The sequence below is a fragment of the Indicator indicator genome, chromosome 10 (genome assembly GCF_027791375.1).
Source record: "Indicator indicator isolate 239-I01 chromosome 10, UM_Iind_1.1, whole genome shotgun sequence".
NCBI classification, from domain to species: Eukaryota; Metazoa; Chordata; class Aves; order Piciformes; family Indicatoridae; genus Indicator; species Indicator indicator.
Window position 1 is genome coordinate 26,316,499 of NC_072019.1, and position 16,802 is coordinate 26,333,300.

Below are 16,802 nucleotides of genomic sequence, written 5' to 3' on the forward strand. Positions count from 1 at the left end.
AAGCAGCGTAATTAGATCGATGTCTCGTGATGATAAGAGGAGGAAAAAATGTCCTTGTCTAGTATGCCTCATGGGGTAAAATGCACTTGGAAATTGTGAAATGCTTCTGAAATTTTGTGGGCTGGATTCTGTGCATTGCTCAGATTTCTGCCCTGGCACTGTGCACACGTGTTTCTGCATCACAGGCCACTCTGCTTCTGATCTTAGCGTGGTTTCTCACTCCTGCAAGGCTTTGAGCAGGGCCAAGAGGAGAGGCTGGGAGCGAGTATACAAATGAGCAGCTCAGAACCAATTCCTTTGAATTGTATGGGTGTTTGGTTGAAGATAAGTAAATGAATTCACCAACCTTTGCCTGCAGGATTTATCATTTCAAATGCCTGTGACTGAATTTCCCATAGGCTGCTCTGCTGAGAGCTGTTGATTTAGTGTTGTCTTTCAGTGAGCAGAGCATACTAGCTTCGTGTGCTTAACTCTTGAGGGATGAAATGAGACTTTGTTTGGTTGGTTGGTTGTTTTTTTTTTTCTTTCAGGTACTCCTGTAAAATGTTCTTAAACATGCACTAATCCAATATTTTATCCCAGAAATTAAAAAAGGAAACAAATCTGCTTGTGTTACCTAGAAGGTTATAGATAGGACCAGAAATCAAACCCAGAAGACCCACTGCATGAGAAGTCGTGTCCTTACATCCCAAGATCTGTATCTGCAAAGTAGCAGTCTTGCTGCTTCCTCCTCTGGCATGCTTTGGCTAGCAGAGACTGGGTGATAGTACTGAATCTTTAGCAAAATGAGGTTTGCATCACGTTCCTGGCTTCTGTGTGACTTGTTCACCCCCATATAGAGGTACATCAGAAGAGTTTTTGAAGCAAAATTTGGAGAATTTTTTTTCCTTACACCTCAGATTTTTCTTGAGCAATATCACTGAAGTAGGCTTTTACTTGGTCCAGTTTTACAGAGGCCAGAAAAATACAGAGCTAATTTCACAAGCCAGATAATTTGAAATGGCAGTTGAGGAAAAACATTTCTAAGGCAAAATGCTGTTTAATATTAAAAAAAGGCATTTGAAAGTTACAAAATAATCAAATGTCAACTTAGGAATCTATTTTAAAGAGGATAGAGGAAAGGATGCCATAAATAATAAGCATCTTGGGAAAATAATATACTTTATATGTAGAGGTAATCAGTGTTCATCTGTTTTCTTCTGCATGCATTCTATAAAATTTATTCCAAGTTTTTTTTATATTGAATCATTTAGAAAAGACCACAGCAAATGTGAACAAAAAAGAAAACTGATCTATTGTAATAAACCAGGTATTATATTTCAGCAATGTGAATGCTTGACTATAAACAAGCAGTTTCACAGAATTGCAGGGTGGTGGGGGTTGATAAGGACCTCTGGAGATCATCCAGTCCCACCTTCCCTGCTAAATCAGGGTCACCCACAGCAGATTGCCTGGCATCACAATGTCCAGGTGGGTTTGGAATCTCTCCAGAAGAAACCCCTCAGTGTGGAGGCCTCTCTAAAGCCTCTCTGGGCAACTTGCTCCAAGGCTCCAGCACCTTTACAGCAAAGACGTTTTTCTCTTCTGTTCAGGTGGAACCTCCTGGATTGCAATTTGTGCCTGTTGCTCATTGTCCTATCACTGGGCACCACTGAAAAGGCTCTGGCCCTGTCTTCTTGTACCCCACCTTTAGCTCTTGCTCAGCATTGAGATATATCTCTTGCTGAGCATTGGGAAGATCCCCTCTCAGGCTGGTCTTCTCCATGCTAAACAGCCCCAGGTCTCTCAACCTTTCCTCCTCACAGAGATGCTCCAGGCCCCACAGCATCTTCATAACCTCTGCTGGACTCTTTCCAGTAGTTTGCTGTCTTATACTGGGGACCTCAAAAGTGGACCCAATATTCCAGAGCAGAGTAGAGGGGGAGGAGAAGCTCCCTTGACCTGCTGGCCACACTTTTGTGAATGCCCACCTATTGCCAAATGCACTATTAGAAAGAGGCAACTGAAGTATTAGCACATCTGTCGATGTGTGAGGACCATAAACTCCAACCACAGCCTTTGGTAATCCCTACTGCATTGGATTCCCCGAGAACGTGATGTCAATATGTGCCAGGTGAAACTGCTGTGGTCCCAAGAAGGGATGTGCTCTGTTTGCTAGCAAGGAGAAAAGCAACAAGGAGGTGCTTTTGTAAGCTCTAAGTTCTGCCAAGAAGCAGTTACTTTTTATTTTTGTGAGATTAATTTCTTAATGGGTAAAACCAACTCAAAAGAAAACTTTGGCCATTGTGACTGAGGGCAGATCTCATTGCTCTCTACAGCTCCCTGAAAGGAGGTTGCAGCAAGGTGGAAGTCAGTCTCTTCTCCCTACTATCAGATGATAGAGCGAGAGGAAATGGCCTGAAATTGTGCCAGGGGAGATTTAGGTTTGATATTAGGAAAAGGCTGCCCAGAGAGGTGGTGGAGTCAGCATCCCTGGAGGTTTTCAAGAAAATTGTGGACATGGCACTTCAGGATGTGGTTTATTGGCCCTGATGGTCTTAGGTTGATGGTTGGACTTGATGATCTTGGAGGTCTTTTACAGCCAAAAGGATTCTATGTTGTTTTTTGTTTTGCAGAAGTGAAGATGCAGTCAATCAGATGGCTGTTACTCCTTTCCCATTACCTTCTGGCTCCCACTCTTCTATTGAGGTAAGGCTTGTGGGTAATTTTTTTTTTTTTTTTTAATTAGGGATTGCTAAATTAGATTAATCATAATTAGCAGTTCATTATAAATTCAAGCTCCCCATCTAATTAATCCCTGAATTATAAAATGCACTGAGTAGGAACTGGACCTAATAGCCATCTTTTCCTCTCTCTCTTTTTTTACTGATCTCATCAAATAAAGGGCTGGCAAGGCATTAATGACAGGTTACTGCTGTGCAGGAGGAAGAAAAATCTCCAAATGAAAACCTTGCCATCTCCTTTCCCACTCCTTTTCCAAATGGTTAGAGTAGTTGTGGTGAGGATCTTTTGCCCAGGACATTGATACCCTCCATAAGAAGAGGATTTATTTATATATTTTACGCATGGTTTACGTTACAAGGGCCTCTTGAGACAATCCCAACCTGAGAGTCCTGGTCTACCACTCCATCCTGTGCTCCAACATCAGAGTCTCTCATTCCTTCTCACTTTCTCCCTGGAGGAGCAGACAAGGGTTCCTTAAACAATGAGCTCTAGTACACAAGTGTTGTAGCATAGAATCATAGAATTGTTAGGGTTCGAAGGGACCTCAAGGATCATCTAGTTCCAGGGACACCTCACACTAGATCAGGTTGTCCAGAGCCACATCCAGCCTGGCCTTAACCTCCAGGGATGGGGCTTCTACAAACCTCCCTGGGCAACCTGTTCCAGTGTCTCAGCACCCTCATGGTGAAGAATTTCTTCCTAACATCGAATCTGAATCTACCCATTTCTATTTTTGTTCCATTTCCCCTAGTCCTATCATTACCTGGCACCCTAAAAAGTCCCTCTTCCAGTGCAAAAAGTTTGTGTGGTAGTGTGACCAATGTTTGTCCTCATTCTAGTTGCATTCTAAGCCCCGGTACAGACTGACAGCTCTCGTGCACCACGAATCCATGCAGTGTCCCCACGTTGTTATGAATTTGACATCTCAATGTGGTATAACTAAATTTCTTAGATAAAGGACATGCTATTGCCTTTTAATTCTATTTCTCTTTGAGCTAACATAACAAAACATGTTTTATAACTCGACTGAAGTTTGGTCTTGCCTTGAATTGCTAAATCCATGTGCGCTGAACTCGTGGTATTTCAATAAGCACTGTGGTGATCCCACAGCACCAGTCCATGCCAGGTAGCGCTCCTGGATTAATCTCCTGTTTGCATGCTTGCTATTGCTTTCCAGATTGTGTTACCATGGATGGTGACTTCCATACAGGTATGGGGCTGTACAGTTCAAAAGCTGCTTAGTTTTTGTTTGCATCAGAGTCATTTTTGGACAGTGTTTTGGCTTTTCATTCTCTCCTCCATAAAAGCAGCCTGTCCCAGGTGCAGCTGGTGATTGCAAATAACTCTACAATTTAGAGCCCAAGTTCATTTTATTTCTGTTGACTATTTAATACCCACAGTTGTTCCCATCTTTGTTTAATATTTTTGTCTTCAGGATGAACCACGAAGTTCTCTTTAGGCACATTCTGTGCTGCGGTCGAAGCATAGATTTATAGAGTGGTTTGGGTTGGAAGTGACCTTTAAAGGTCTTGTAGTTCAACCTGACATCCTCAACTAGATGAGGTTTCTCAGAGCCCCTGACCAGGAATGGTTCCAGGGATGGGACATCTACCACCTCTGTGGAGGGTCTCACCACCCTCAGTGTCAAAAATGTTCCTTCACTTTAATCTGAACCTCCTTCTTTTAGTTTAAACCATCCCCCCTTGTCGTGCCACAAGAGGCCCTGTTCAAAAGCCTGTCTCCAGCTCTCAGATCAGCCCCTTTAAGCACTGAAAGGCCACCAGAAGATCACAGTTATCAATAAGGTTGGAAAAGACCTCAAGGATCATCAAGACCAACCTGTCACCCAAGACCTCATGACTACTAAACCATGGCACCAAGTGCCATGTCCAATCCCCTCTTGAACACCTCCAGGGATGGTGACTCCACCATCTCTCTGGGCAGCACATTCCAATGTCTAACAACTCTCTCCATGAAGAAATTTCTTCCCACCTCAAGCCTAAACTTCCCCTGGTGCAGCTTGAGACTGTGTCCTCTTGTTCTGATGCTGTTTGCCTGGGAGAAGAGACCAACCCCCACCTGGCTACAACCTCCCTTCAGGTAGTTGTAGACAGTAATGAGGTCTCCCCTGAGCCTCCTCTTCTCCAGGCTAAGCACCCCCAGCTCCCTCAGCCTCTCCTCATAGGGCTGTGCTCCGGACCTCTCCCCAGCCTCGTTGCCTTTCTCTGGACACGTTCAAGTCTCTCAATGTCCTTCTTAAATTGAGGAGCCCAGAACTGGACACAGTACTCAAGGTGTGGCCTAACCAGTGCTGAGCACAGGGCAGGATGACTTCCCTGCTCCTGCTGGCCACACTATGCCTGATGCAGGCCAGGATGCCATTGGCCTTCTTGGCCACCTGGGCACACTGCTGGCTCATGTTCAGCTGCTGTCAATCTCCCTGCAGCCTTCTCTCCTCCAGGCTGAACAAGCTCAACTCTCTCAGCCTGGCCTCACAGCAGAGGGCTTCCAGCCCTCCCATCACTGCTGTGGCCTTCTCCAGGCCCGCTCCAACAGGCCCATGTCTGTGCTGTGCTGAGTACTCCAGAGCTGACCCGAGCACTGCAGCGGGGACTCAGCAGAGCAGAGAGGCTGAATCCCCTCCCTGCACCTGCTGCCCACACTGCTGGGGGTCAGTCCAGGATATGTTTGGCTTCTGGGCTGTGAGTGCAAGGTGCCAGCTTGTGTCCAGCACCCCGGTGGGTGCAAAGTGCTAGCTGCTCTCAGTCCCTTCATTCTCCAAGGGTTGCCCTAGCCCAGGTGCAGCACCTTGCACTTGGCCTTGTTGAACAGTGGGAGCAGCCCACTTCTCCAGCCTGTGCAGGCCCCTATGGTGTCATCTGCAAACTCTGAGAGTGCACTTGATCTCACTGTGATGGTAATTAGTGTCTCAGCATGTGGAACCCAAAGTGCTCACCCTCATATTCTATGCTTGCCTTTAAGAGGTAGATGCTTGAGGGTTGAGTTTCATGCATTAATGGCAAGCTCTTACTATTTACATTCTGTCTGTTCTATAAGTAATTGCAAGCTTTTACTTCTAGTTAGTGTCTTTGCGTTATGTAAAGTAGATGTAACCAAAAGATACTGTTTCTGAACAGAAATCTCCAGTGCTTTCATTTGTCAGCTCTTCCTGCCTTTAAATAAAGCAAACCAAAACTGACTGTGCATTAAATCTTGAAATTATATCTTCAAATATATTTGAAATACCAAATAAGTATTTGACATTGACTGTTACACTGCACATGGAACTTGTCAGATCACGTTAAACAGCCTGGCTAGTGTCACAGAATACCAGGCTGCCCTAGCTAGCTGGTACTGTTCTCTTAATTTTCTTCATCTTCTCTCTTTATCTTCATTAAGGTATTTTAGTATGGAAAATAATAAACAGGGCCTCGCTTCATTGCATGGAACAACAGGATAGGGTAACACTATGTTGTGATGTAGTACTGTGGGCAAGCCACCAGAAGCAAATTTATATTTATATTAAATATTAATCACTGGCAAATATGTTTTTTAAAGTTTCATTCATCAGCGGGCCAGAGAACAAGATGGTTTGGAACAGCAGTGAACCCAGTGAGCCTTTGTGCAAATGCAGAGGTACTTTACCTGCTCATCATAGAATTGTTAGGGTTGGAAGGAACCTCAAGGATCTTCCAGTTCCAACCCCCCTGCCATGGGTGGGGACACCTCACATTACATCAGGTTGCTCAGCACCACATCCAGCCTGGCCTTAAACTCATCCAGGGATGGGGCTTCCACCACCTCCCTGGGCAGCCTGTTCCAGTGCCTCACCACCCTCATGGGGAAGAACATTTCCCTAATATCCAATCTGAATCTATCTATTTTTATTTTTTGCTCCATTCCCCCTAGTGCTGTCAGTACCTGATATCCTAAAAAGTCCCTCCCCAGCTTTCTTGTAGGCCCCCTTCAGATACTGGAAGGCCACAATAATGTCTCCTCAGAAGCTTCTGTTCTCCAGGCTGAATAGCCTCAACTCTCTCAGTCTGTCTCCATATGTGCTTAAAAATGTCTGTTGAGAATTCGGAAACAGTTTTGCTTCTAGGACTGAATGCACATAGTCCATTTTGCTTTACAATAGCTCAAAATTTGGATCAAAGGCTTAGGTGTATTAAACCTCTTTTAAAATAAAGTAAATCAAAATAATAGATCAAAAATCTTTTCAGTTTCTGGACTTGGTTGATTTAAAGAAGGGGAGGAGAATTTTACATGTAACTGAATTAATGATGCTCTAACCTAAATGTTTTCCCAGAAATGGTACCATTTATCTTTAATTGTCAGTATGGGAAGGAAATAATTTTTCTTGCAAGCTTATATTTCTCAAATGTGTAATGATTACTGCCTAGAGAAAATAGGAGAAAATCGTGATCAGACAAGCTTTTCTACTTAGTGTGGTGTTATTTTATTTTTCAAGGGCCATTTTTGTGGGGAATCTTCTATAGAAAGAGAAAAACTTCCTGCAGAACAAAGTTCTGGAGCACATCTAGAAGAAAATACTTATATCTGTTGGGACATTCCCTTCATTTGCTGCTTCTCCAGTAGTTGTCATTGAAGGTCATTTGCAGTATTCTATTCTCACAGTAAGATGAATCTGGAGGCTACATTTACACTTCAGGTTGAGGAATGTGTTCCAGTGCTGGCTTAAGCCTGCTGAGCTCAGTGGCCATGTCCTCAGCTTTACCAGTTCCTCCAGAGTGGAGCACTGGGTTCTGCTGCCACCAGCCTGTTCAGACTGTATGAAGGAAATTTGGCTTCCTTTAACATACCGAGCATGTGTGAGACTCTCCCTTCCAATGGGAGTAAGGAGGAAGCCTCTTCATAGAAGCTTAGCAATTTTCATAGTTGGTAAGGACTAGTCTGGCCTTGAAAGGTGACCCAGATCTGCACCTAAGTGCTAGTGTTGGACTACTTCATGGTACTTAGGGCCAGCCAAGTGGAGGACAAAGTCTGTCTTTCAAAACTTGTATCACTTATTTGTCTCCTGATATTAGGATGTTTTAATTTTGGATCTTTTCACTTTTGCATGCTGCTACTTATTTAGAAAAAGAAAAGAAAAGGTAAAATTGTCTGGTTTTTGGTTTTCTTTTGCTATTATGGGGGATCACAGCTCTGTTTAAAAACTATTACCAATCCTTTCTACCAGGATCATGGTGGCATGGAACCTACCAGCAGCGAAGACGACCCAAGTTTGGAAGTTCTTATGAAAAGCTTGACTGATGAGCTATCCAACAAAGCTGTAAGTGACTTAAAGTGACACATGATGATGATTAGAGCTCAGAAAATAGAGGTTTATTGGCTTCATTTGTTTTCTCTCCACTTTTCTATTGGAATATAACAGTGCTCTTTTGTCAAATGATATCCAGTGCATATAAGAGTCAAGTTTTTGGCTTTACATCCATAGACTGTTATCATGAACTAAGCAGTCAGTATAACCTCTTCAAAGATTGAGATAAGAGGTTTATGTAGCATTTTGGCCCACTCTTGAGTTCTTTCCCAGTGAGGGGATTGAGGTTCCATGCTTGCCATCCATGTGTGACCAGCTTTAGAAGAAAACATGGCCTGTAAATCATATTCTTACTTAAATTCATAGCTTCATAAATTCTAAGTCCCAAACGTCTATTATCATAATCTAGCCTTGCCTCCTGACTAACGTGGCTATAGAGTTACTCTCAGTATTTCTACATCAAGCCCATAACTCCTGATTTAATGTGGTCCTGTCAGTGTGCACTGTAACAAATACTGAACTTCTCATTGATGCAGATGGAGGTTTTTTCTTGGTAATATGTCAAGATTGTGCATTATCAGAAACCTGAGAGTCCTGCAGGGCTCAGCTCTAATCTTCTTTTTTTGGATCCTGTGTTAGAAGTTTAAAATGAGAAACTACTGAACATGCTGAGAAGTGACTAACCTTAGAGGTACATCAAATTTGCTGAGGCAATCTTTTAGTCCAGCAATCTTTTTCAAGGAGCCTGTCGGCTGAGGATTGCTGTGTGTGCACAGTCTCTGTGTGCTGTCCTCAGCTAAGGAAACCTGATTTGTTTGAACACTAGGTGTCTTCTTCCTGCTCCATCAAGTCTTTTGCAAAGAGTGTCCCGGGTTTACAAATATTAATTGAATATATATGATGTTCTATAGCTAGTATTTAATTAATGACTCCATGAACTCCAGGAGTTAGAAAGTGTTATGTGCTATTCAATCACTTGAATTAGTCACCCATGTGAAATAGATTGATTTGTGTTCTTAATGGATTACAAAAAAGTTGGATTATTTGTACATTGGCCTTGTGCAGAATCCTTCTTCAGAATATAATGAAGCAGGGGTTTATTGTAGATACTTACAGATGTAAGTCACCTGGTTTTATTGCTGGTCTTGCTCAGTTTGGCAAGAAACATTTGAGGGATTAGTGGGTAAAACGAAAAGTTGCTCAAAGACTGAAGAGGATAAAACTATATAAAATGTACTGTACAAAGAGGAACAGTTGGTGTAGGGTATTCTTCTGAAGAAAAGAAGGTTAAGGGGAGACCTCCTTGCTCTCTACAACTACCTGGGAGGAGGTTGGAGCAAGGTGGGTGTTGGTCTTTTCTTCCTGGTAACAAGTCATAGCACAAGACCAAATGGCCTCAAGTTGCATCAGGGGAGGTTTAGGTTGGACATTAAAAGAAAATTCTTCACTGAAAGGGTTCTCAAATGCTGGAAAAGGCTTCGCTGGGAGGTGGTTGAATCCCCATCCCTGGAAGTGTTTAAAAGAGGCAGTGATGTGTTTAGAACCAGCCTTGATAGAGTTAGAGAATGGTTGGACTTGATGACCCTAAAGGTTTTTTCCAACCAAAATGATTCTGTGATTCTGGACTGTGCTGCACAGCTTTTTGCAAGCACAGTTTCAGTGGGAAAACAAAACAAAAAACATGCAACAATCCAAGACAGGTTTGGAAGGAAGATGCCACTGGAACAAGACAACCCACAATATATGGACATTATCTTTTGAAATTTGAAGCAATAAGGAAGGGAACTGTGGAGCCAAAGAGTATAAGCTGCAGTATTTCAGACTAAAAGAGAAAAACCTAAAACACAGGTACTAAGAGTTGTCCAGAACAGGACAGTGTCAGAAAGGTAAGAGAAGACAAAGCTGTGCGGGTTTGTTGAGAGCCTCTAGGCAAGGAGAACATCAGTAAAGTACTTACTTTGTCTTTCCCAATGTCCATACCAAGTTAATATCATGTCTGCACTTACATTGTTCATGTAACAGCAACCGGCTGCTACAATTTACATTTCTCTTAGGAATCCAAAATACTTTAGCCAGCAGGCCCACTGTCCTTGGGTTGTTGCTGAAATCAGGAACCAACAAGTATCTCATTCTCTGGCCACTGCCTTCATCCAATGGATATTTGCTTAGAGGTGACTCCTTGATTTTTATCCATTAGTTAAACAGACACAGCAAAACTGGGAGGTGGACTTGGAGAACATTTATAGATCCAGCTGCTCGTTCCATAATGCTTTCAGTTGGGCCAACCCATAGTTTAGAAGATGAAAAACAGTGCTGTGAAAGAGTGGTGAATAATTTCATGATTTCAGAATCTCTTTCAGTGAGGATTTGAAACCCACATGGCAAATATTTCTCTCTATATATCTTATTCTTATTATTCTTACTCCTGCTGATGGTTGTGATCGGTCCCTTCTGACCAGAAGGAAATGGGTTTGTAGTGATATTGACACGAAGACTTTGACACTGCACAAGGCAGCTCATTATTTGGAGAAAAACAGATTTCTCTTACAGTTTTTTAGTGGCTATTGAGGCAAAAAAGAAAACAGTGCCTTGTTTTTCATAGCATGATGGTTGCTACTAGAGCCTAACATTACTTGACCATCGTAACCGAATTTGTCAGTCATATCACAGGAGAAATCAGGAATGTAAAAGTCAACAAGTAAGATCGAGTTCACTGAGTAAATAAAAAGTGTGTGCTTATCAGCAGAGATCTTTCACAAGTAGACACAGCTCAAAGCACAAGCAGGATGTCTCACCAAAGGACAGCTGTAATTAAACAAAAATAAAAAAATCACGTCATTCTCTAGTCATTTATTGCTGATAAATTTGTCACTCTCTCTCAAGGTACTTTTTTTTGTCACTTCATCACTTTAAAAAGTATAAAGTTATATAATGGACATCATTTTGAACTTGGATGATAAGAGGAGGGAAAGAAAACAACTTTATATCTGAACTGGAGCCAATAGAAGTGTTAGGCAAAGTCTGGATGCTTATGAGCTGAGTCTTTTGAGGTAGCCTGGTAGAAAGTTGTGGTTTTTCAAGCACTGCAGCTATCTGGCTTTCCATAAAGTGTCATTAGAAAAGAATTGATATACAGGGCTTTGAGAACTATATGGGGCTTTGAGATGTTCTCAAAGCTCTTAACTTTACAAAGACGAAGATTGCTTGAGCAGTGGCTGTGCGTGCTCTGAAGCAGCTTGCATCATTAGTGTAGTGGCAGAGCGGGTATGTAATTCAGGGTCCTGAAGATGGGTAATTAACCTGAGGTTTGGTATTTGAGAATGGATTCATTTTCCCTAAAAGATCTGAACTTGGAATGGCAGTCTGTCTTTACTACAAACATAAAACATGCCCTTGAAACTCTGTCAAAGGAGGGGCTTTGTAAAATGCTTTTAGATGCATTTGAGGGAATTGAATTAGATTAAACAAGTCAGGTCTCAGGCTCATGACAAATGCTGAATGTACAATCAGAGCTTGAGGGGCTAGGAATCTTTTTACTTTGTTCAGGTACCTCTAGCATTGTCTGAGTTAAATGGAGAAGATCAGAGAGTTTTAAAGGTAATGCTTGGTGCTGATTTAATGACCAGAATGAAGCTTCAGGTTTTAATCACATACCAGAATGGGAAAGTGAAGCATGGAATAATTTTTCATTGCTCTTTAAAACAATTTCTTATAAAATGACAGAGCAGTCTTCCCATTTCTCCCCTGACACCTCTGATAATACAATGAGATCACCACTTTATCTGTTTTTTTTCTTGTTATCCATTTGGATAATAGTTACAGCAGGCTTAGAGAAAAATGCAGGGGAAAAAAGAAAACAGGGAAAAGAAAAGAAAAAAATCCCCAACCCATAAGGCCTGGCATGAAATCATAACATCATAAAAGTCCAGGAAACAAGGCCAGTATTTCAAGCTTAGTTACCTAAAATTTGATTTATGTATTATTTTTTTATAATGTATGAGTTGTCATCTTCATTAGAAATTCTTTTGAGATGCAGAATCTCTCTGTTGTCTTTTGAAGTTGGTACTCAGTTTTTCTGGGAACCAGACTGTTTATCAGGTTTTTTAATCGTGGGGTAAGATAACTAAATACTATGATCAAAGTGGCCTGTGTTTGGCTAAGAGCTAATAAGGGGAGGACACTCTAAATGCCAAGAAGCAGTTGCAGGAGGACGAGATAAAAGGAGTTTTTTTTAATGTCTTGCAAGGATATGGGAAGAAATTAGGATACAAGTGGAGAGCATGATTGAAATGTCATTGTTTGAGATATTTATAATGAGGCTGGATGATGCATTTTAAGCACTTGCTTTATGTAACTGCTAACAGCGTACTCAGTCCTGCTGAGGACTAGCAATAAAAGGAGGGGGGAAAGAATGCAGATGCATTTGAACCTCTTCCTGCTGTAGGCACCAAAGGGTCTGCACAACTACTTGTGTGCTAGAGGCTGTCCCAGTCACCCCAGAAGACACACTTCCTTCTTTAAAGCTTTGTGTTGCTCAGGAACAATATAGACTATGCATGATTATCTCCTCCCCAAAAATCCCTTCCTTATGTTGTATGCCTTCAAAACTGTTGGGTGTGTTTTTAATAATTCCTGCTATTCCCTGTATTCATACTGTTTTTTTCCTACTTCTAAGTCATGGGCTTTAGCTTTGTGTTATGCTACAAATGTCCTTATATGAAAAAAGTATCACTGTGTTTGCCTAGAATCATCACTTTGATATTTTATTTCAGCTGCTGAGACAGTTTCAGTACATTTCATTTTCTTGACTTTTTAGGATGTGAAAAGTAAAGCTGACAAACCAGTGGTGGCAGATCAGCAGGATACAGAGGAGCAGTTCCCAGAAAATGTATGTGTGCTTGTGTTAACCAATAAGGATGGGGTCTGGGGGGCTTGACCTAGTTGAAAATGATTTATGAAAGGAAGGGGTTAACTGGAGAGATGTGAAAATCATTTGCTGATGGGCACTTACAAAATGACTGACTTCTCTTCAGTGTGTGGAAGTAGTCACACAGGCTGAATTCAAGGATCTTCTTTGCTAAACAAAACCAGCAATGAATCTGCATTGTTTGGTAGGAGAGGCACAACTGAGAAAGGTGAAGTCGTGTCCTTATTTACTTCATGAGCACTTTTCTGGAAGCACAAGTTATCCAGTCATCCTGTTTTTCCATTTAGGTATGAAGAGAATGTTTCCACTTCATCTATGCTTACTGCTTCTTTCCCTTCTATTGACATAATAGCTTTAGTAAACTGCAATAAGCAACAGCTAATGATAATATCAACACAACATATCTTTCTGTGATTGATGACTGATCCTTTTTTGCTTCTGCTTTACTTTCAGGTCCTCAACCAGATCAAACAACCCAAGTCCTCAACAAAAGTCCCAGTCAACTTCCAGGAGATCCTCCTGGTGTCAGCACCTACTTACCTTTCTCCAGAGGCAGAAGTCACCAGCCGTAGTATGAAGCAGTTGTTTTTTCCACCAATCCAGTGGATCTTTAGCACTCTAACCCAGGGCAGATCTGTTTTGTTTCCTAGATATCCTTTGCTGAAAGTTTTTCTTTGAACATCCAATAACCTATTTTCAGTTATTTTATGAAGTGCTTGTATTTTTATCTCACTTTTACAATTTATGAGAGCTTAAAGGTGTCTTTAAGCTCTCTAGAATCATAGTCTTTTTGGTTGGAAAAAGATCTGTAGGACCATTATCTAACTCTACCAAGTCTTGTGCTCTACCAAGTCTGGTGCTGAACCATGAAACATGGCCTTATCTGTCCTGAATAGACTGTACCTTGCATTAGATGTCCTTCCAGGCATTTACTCTGAAGATTTACTCCCAGAACTTGAGTCATTCTCATTTAGAGACTTCAGAAGTAACTCAGAGCAGTCTTTTAGCTCAATTTAGATTGGTAAAGGTGGAGAGCAAAATACAAGAACCTCTCATATGATTCTTTTGATGGTTTTCATTTTCTGATCAATTAATGTGACTTCTTTCTTTACCTTTCCATGTTCTCAGACATCCTTCCACCTCCATTGCCTGTGGATCCAGCAACGTGTCCTATAGTTCCAGGACAGGAGATGACTATAGAGATATCTAAAGGTCGATCAGGCCTAGGACTCAGCATTGTCGGGGGGAAAGATACTCCACTGGTGAGTTTCTGTTAAACTAATATTTACTGTCTCTTGAAAGAATAAAAGACAAAGAAAATACAGAATCTAATGATGCCATTAATCTGTAATTGCTCTAAGGAATTGTTCAGTACAGAGAGGAGAAACCAGCAACTACAGTCTCCAATACCAAATTGGTATTTTTTGCCTTTTGCAGATCAGTTGTTTTCTGTTCGTGTTTAAATTGAAAGGTTTGTGTTTCAGTCATGCTTTTTGCTGTGGTTAGGGTTTGCAGATATGTTTTCTTTCTTAACCACTGTGAATTGAGAGTTTCAAGTAGGTAAGTTACCAGAATGGTTGGACTAGAAATGAATGTCACAGAGCTATTTCAGCAAGGTTAAGACCTCTGTCATGACAGCATAAATGCTTAGGAGCTGTTTAAAAGGTGATTTATCTCCCTGCCTGCAAAAGCCTTTGCTGAACAGAGGTAAACCAAAGGTAATCTTTTGTTTTGTGTCTTTTTGCTTAATCTTGCTCTTGGTTAAAAAAAAAAAAAAACAGTCTTCAACTAAATTAAAATATATGAGTCCAAGTGTGAAGTCATCAAGTTAAGTTGTGCTAAACCCTTCTCTGCCTCTGTTTCCACTCCACTTTACATGTCACAGTACAACAGAATGTCAGACTGGGATTTTTAAATGTCAAATTCAGTTCTTTCAGTAAACAAGTGCTGCAGAGGTGTCTTTTCTGGGTTCTCCTGAATCCCCTGCTTAAGGCAATAGATCTGCCTTGTTACATGCAAATGTTCCCAAAAATACAGTGGTATCATTAAGCAGTGAAGCGCTGAGAGCATCAGCAGCTACAGACAGCTAAAGTGTAGTGAATCCTTTTCTAAACCATCAAAAAGTAAGGAGTTTAAAAAAAAAAAAACCCACCAAAACAAAAAAACCCCAGGAAAGTTAAAACAAAAAACGTGGTTTTGTTTTGCAGTATTAAACCTGAAATTGGAAAAGGTTCAGCTTTTGGTCCCATTTATCCAAATCTCCCATTAGAGTTTGGATGAATTGCTCTGTTTGACATGGAGAGAGATCTGAGTTATGCTGAAGGCTCAAATCAGCCTTTATGGTTTTCACTCTGCCCAGCCATGTGCCATTTTGTACCCAAACTTTTTTGTCGAGCTCCTCGGTGTTGAGTAAATTCAAGTAAGAATTTCAACATTAGTCATCTCTCTGCTTTTTCAGTTAACTGGATTTTGGAAATAATACATGGCAGCCTGTCAGACACAATCTGGTACATGTCTTTCATGAGATTTTAATATAAATAAATGAAAATTATAAATGTATGCTTTACAGAGCAGATGAGGAAAATGCAAAGGATTTTATTCCTTAAACTGAGTAAATGGCTTTGGTTAAGTATTATACTTTCATTTGTTTACTTGTTAAAGGTTCTTCCTAGGAATTTGTTTTAGAAATCTGATTTCTGTAAGTGATGGGAAAGCTCACTTCAGAATATTTTGGATCTTTCTTAAACACGTGATGTACAGTCTCAGCTTTTGGAGTAATCACTCTGACAGCCCACTAATGGGACACACCTTTTCAAGATGAAATATTGAATGCAACTTTTAAGTCATAACCTTAGGAATCTCATCAGAAACCACCAAGTAGAGACTTGAAAAATACAGCCTGTGAACATGGAGGTGAATTTGTTCAGGAGGTTGGGAAGTGAAATGTTTTTTGTTGAGAAGATGACCATCCCATTAAACTTTCAAAGTCCTTCCTGTATTTTAAGCCAGGACTGTTGCCATGTGCTTAGGGGAGGAGGAGAACATCAGATGGACAGAAGTGCTTGTATAAAATACATGGGGAAGAAAAGATTGTCCTTGAGAACTGTCTTCATGTTGTTTATCTTCCAACTGCTGTAGCCCTGAAGCAATCCTATTTAATTTTATTTGGTTGATTTTTTTTTTCATTTTTATTTTTTTCTTCACTGTCTTTCATTTCCCCTTCCCACATACCCCTGAGAGAATGCAACACATGGCCTCTACTTTAAAGCAATTAAACTGCAGAGTGGAGCTGGCTGAAGTACAGGCCTCTCCATTTGTGAAAAGAGATTTTTTTCTTGGTTGTAGTCCAATCAAACTTGTAAAAATAACCTCAGAGTGGGAATTTAGATGGGAAAAAAAAAAAGTGTTTTCAGAAACATCCCAAAATGAGGTTTGAGGCTCTGACTCTGCTCCCCAGGACACCATCCTGCCCTCTTGTCCTCCCAGTTGCAAAATTGTATATAAATGCTTGTCAGCTCCACCACCACTAATGGCAGCCATAAACCTGACAGGGGTGTCATTGTCACTCAGCAGCTGCCAGTGCTCCTGGGACGCCTGACCCGCTCCAGCTGCAGGAAGCTCAGGCTTCATGAATGCTGCAGACCTGTTTGGGCCGCGCCTGCAGTGCAGCTTCGAGAGCAGCAGGCACTGCAAACCCAACCTGCTGGGCAGGACACTCCTGCTTGGGCTGCCAGCTCTGAGCGTGGACAAGCTGTGGCTCTTAGTTAGACGTGGAGTTCAGCTTTCACGCTTTTTCAGTTCACCGGAGCAGGCCAATGCTGGCATGGACAGGTGGCCCAAGGATGCGCCAGCTGGGACCATGTGGTTCTG

At 41.4% G+C, this 16,802-nt stretch overlaps 1 protein-coding gene across 1 annotated transcript in view; it reads left to right on the forward strand.

Moving 5' to 3' along the window:
• PATJ (PATJ crumbs cell polarity complex component) overlaps window positions 1-16,802 on the forward strand; it is a 157,497-nt gene that overhangs the window by 108,463 nt on the left and 32,232 nt on the right. The window contains exons 29-33 of the mRNA XM_054383933.1: window positions 2,616-2,688; window positions 7,925-8,017; window positions 12,822-12,893; window positions 13,386-13,503; window positions 14,061-14,194. Coding sequence (XP_054239908.1) covers window positions 2,616-2,688; window positions 7,925-8,017; window positions 12,822-12,893; window positions 13,386-13,503; window positions 14,061-14,194 — 490 coding nt within the window. The remainder of the gene's footprint in view (window positions 1-2,615; window positions 2,689-7,924; window positions 8,018-12,821; window positions 12,894-13,385; window positions 13,504-14,060; window positions 14,195-16,802) is intronic.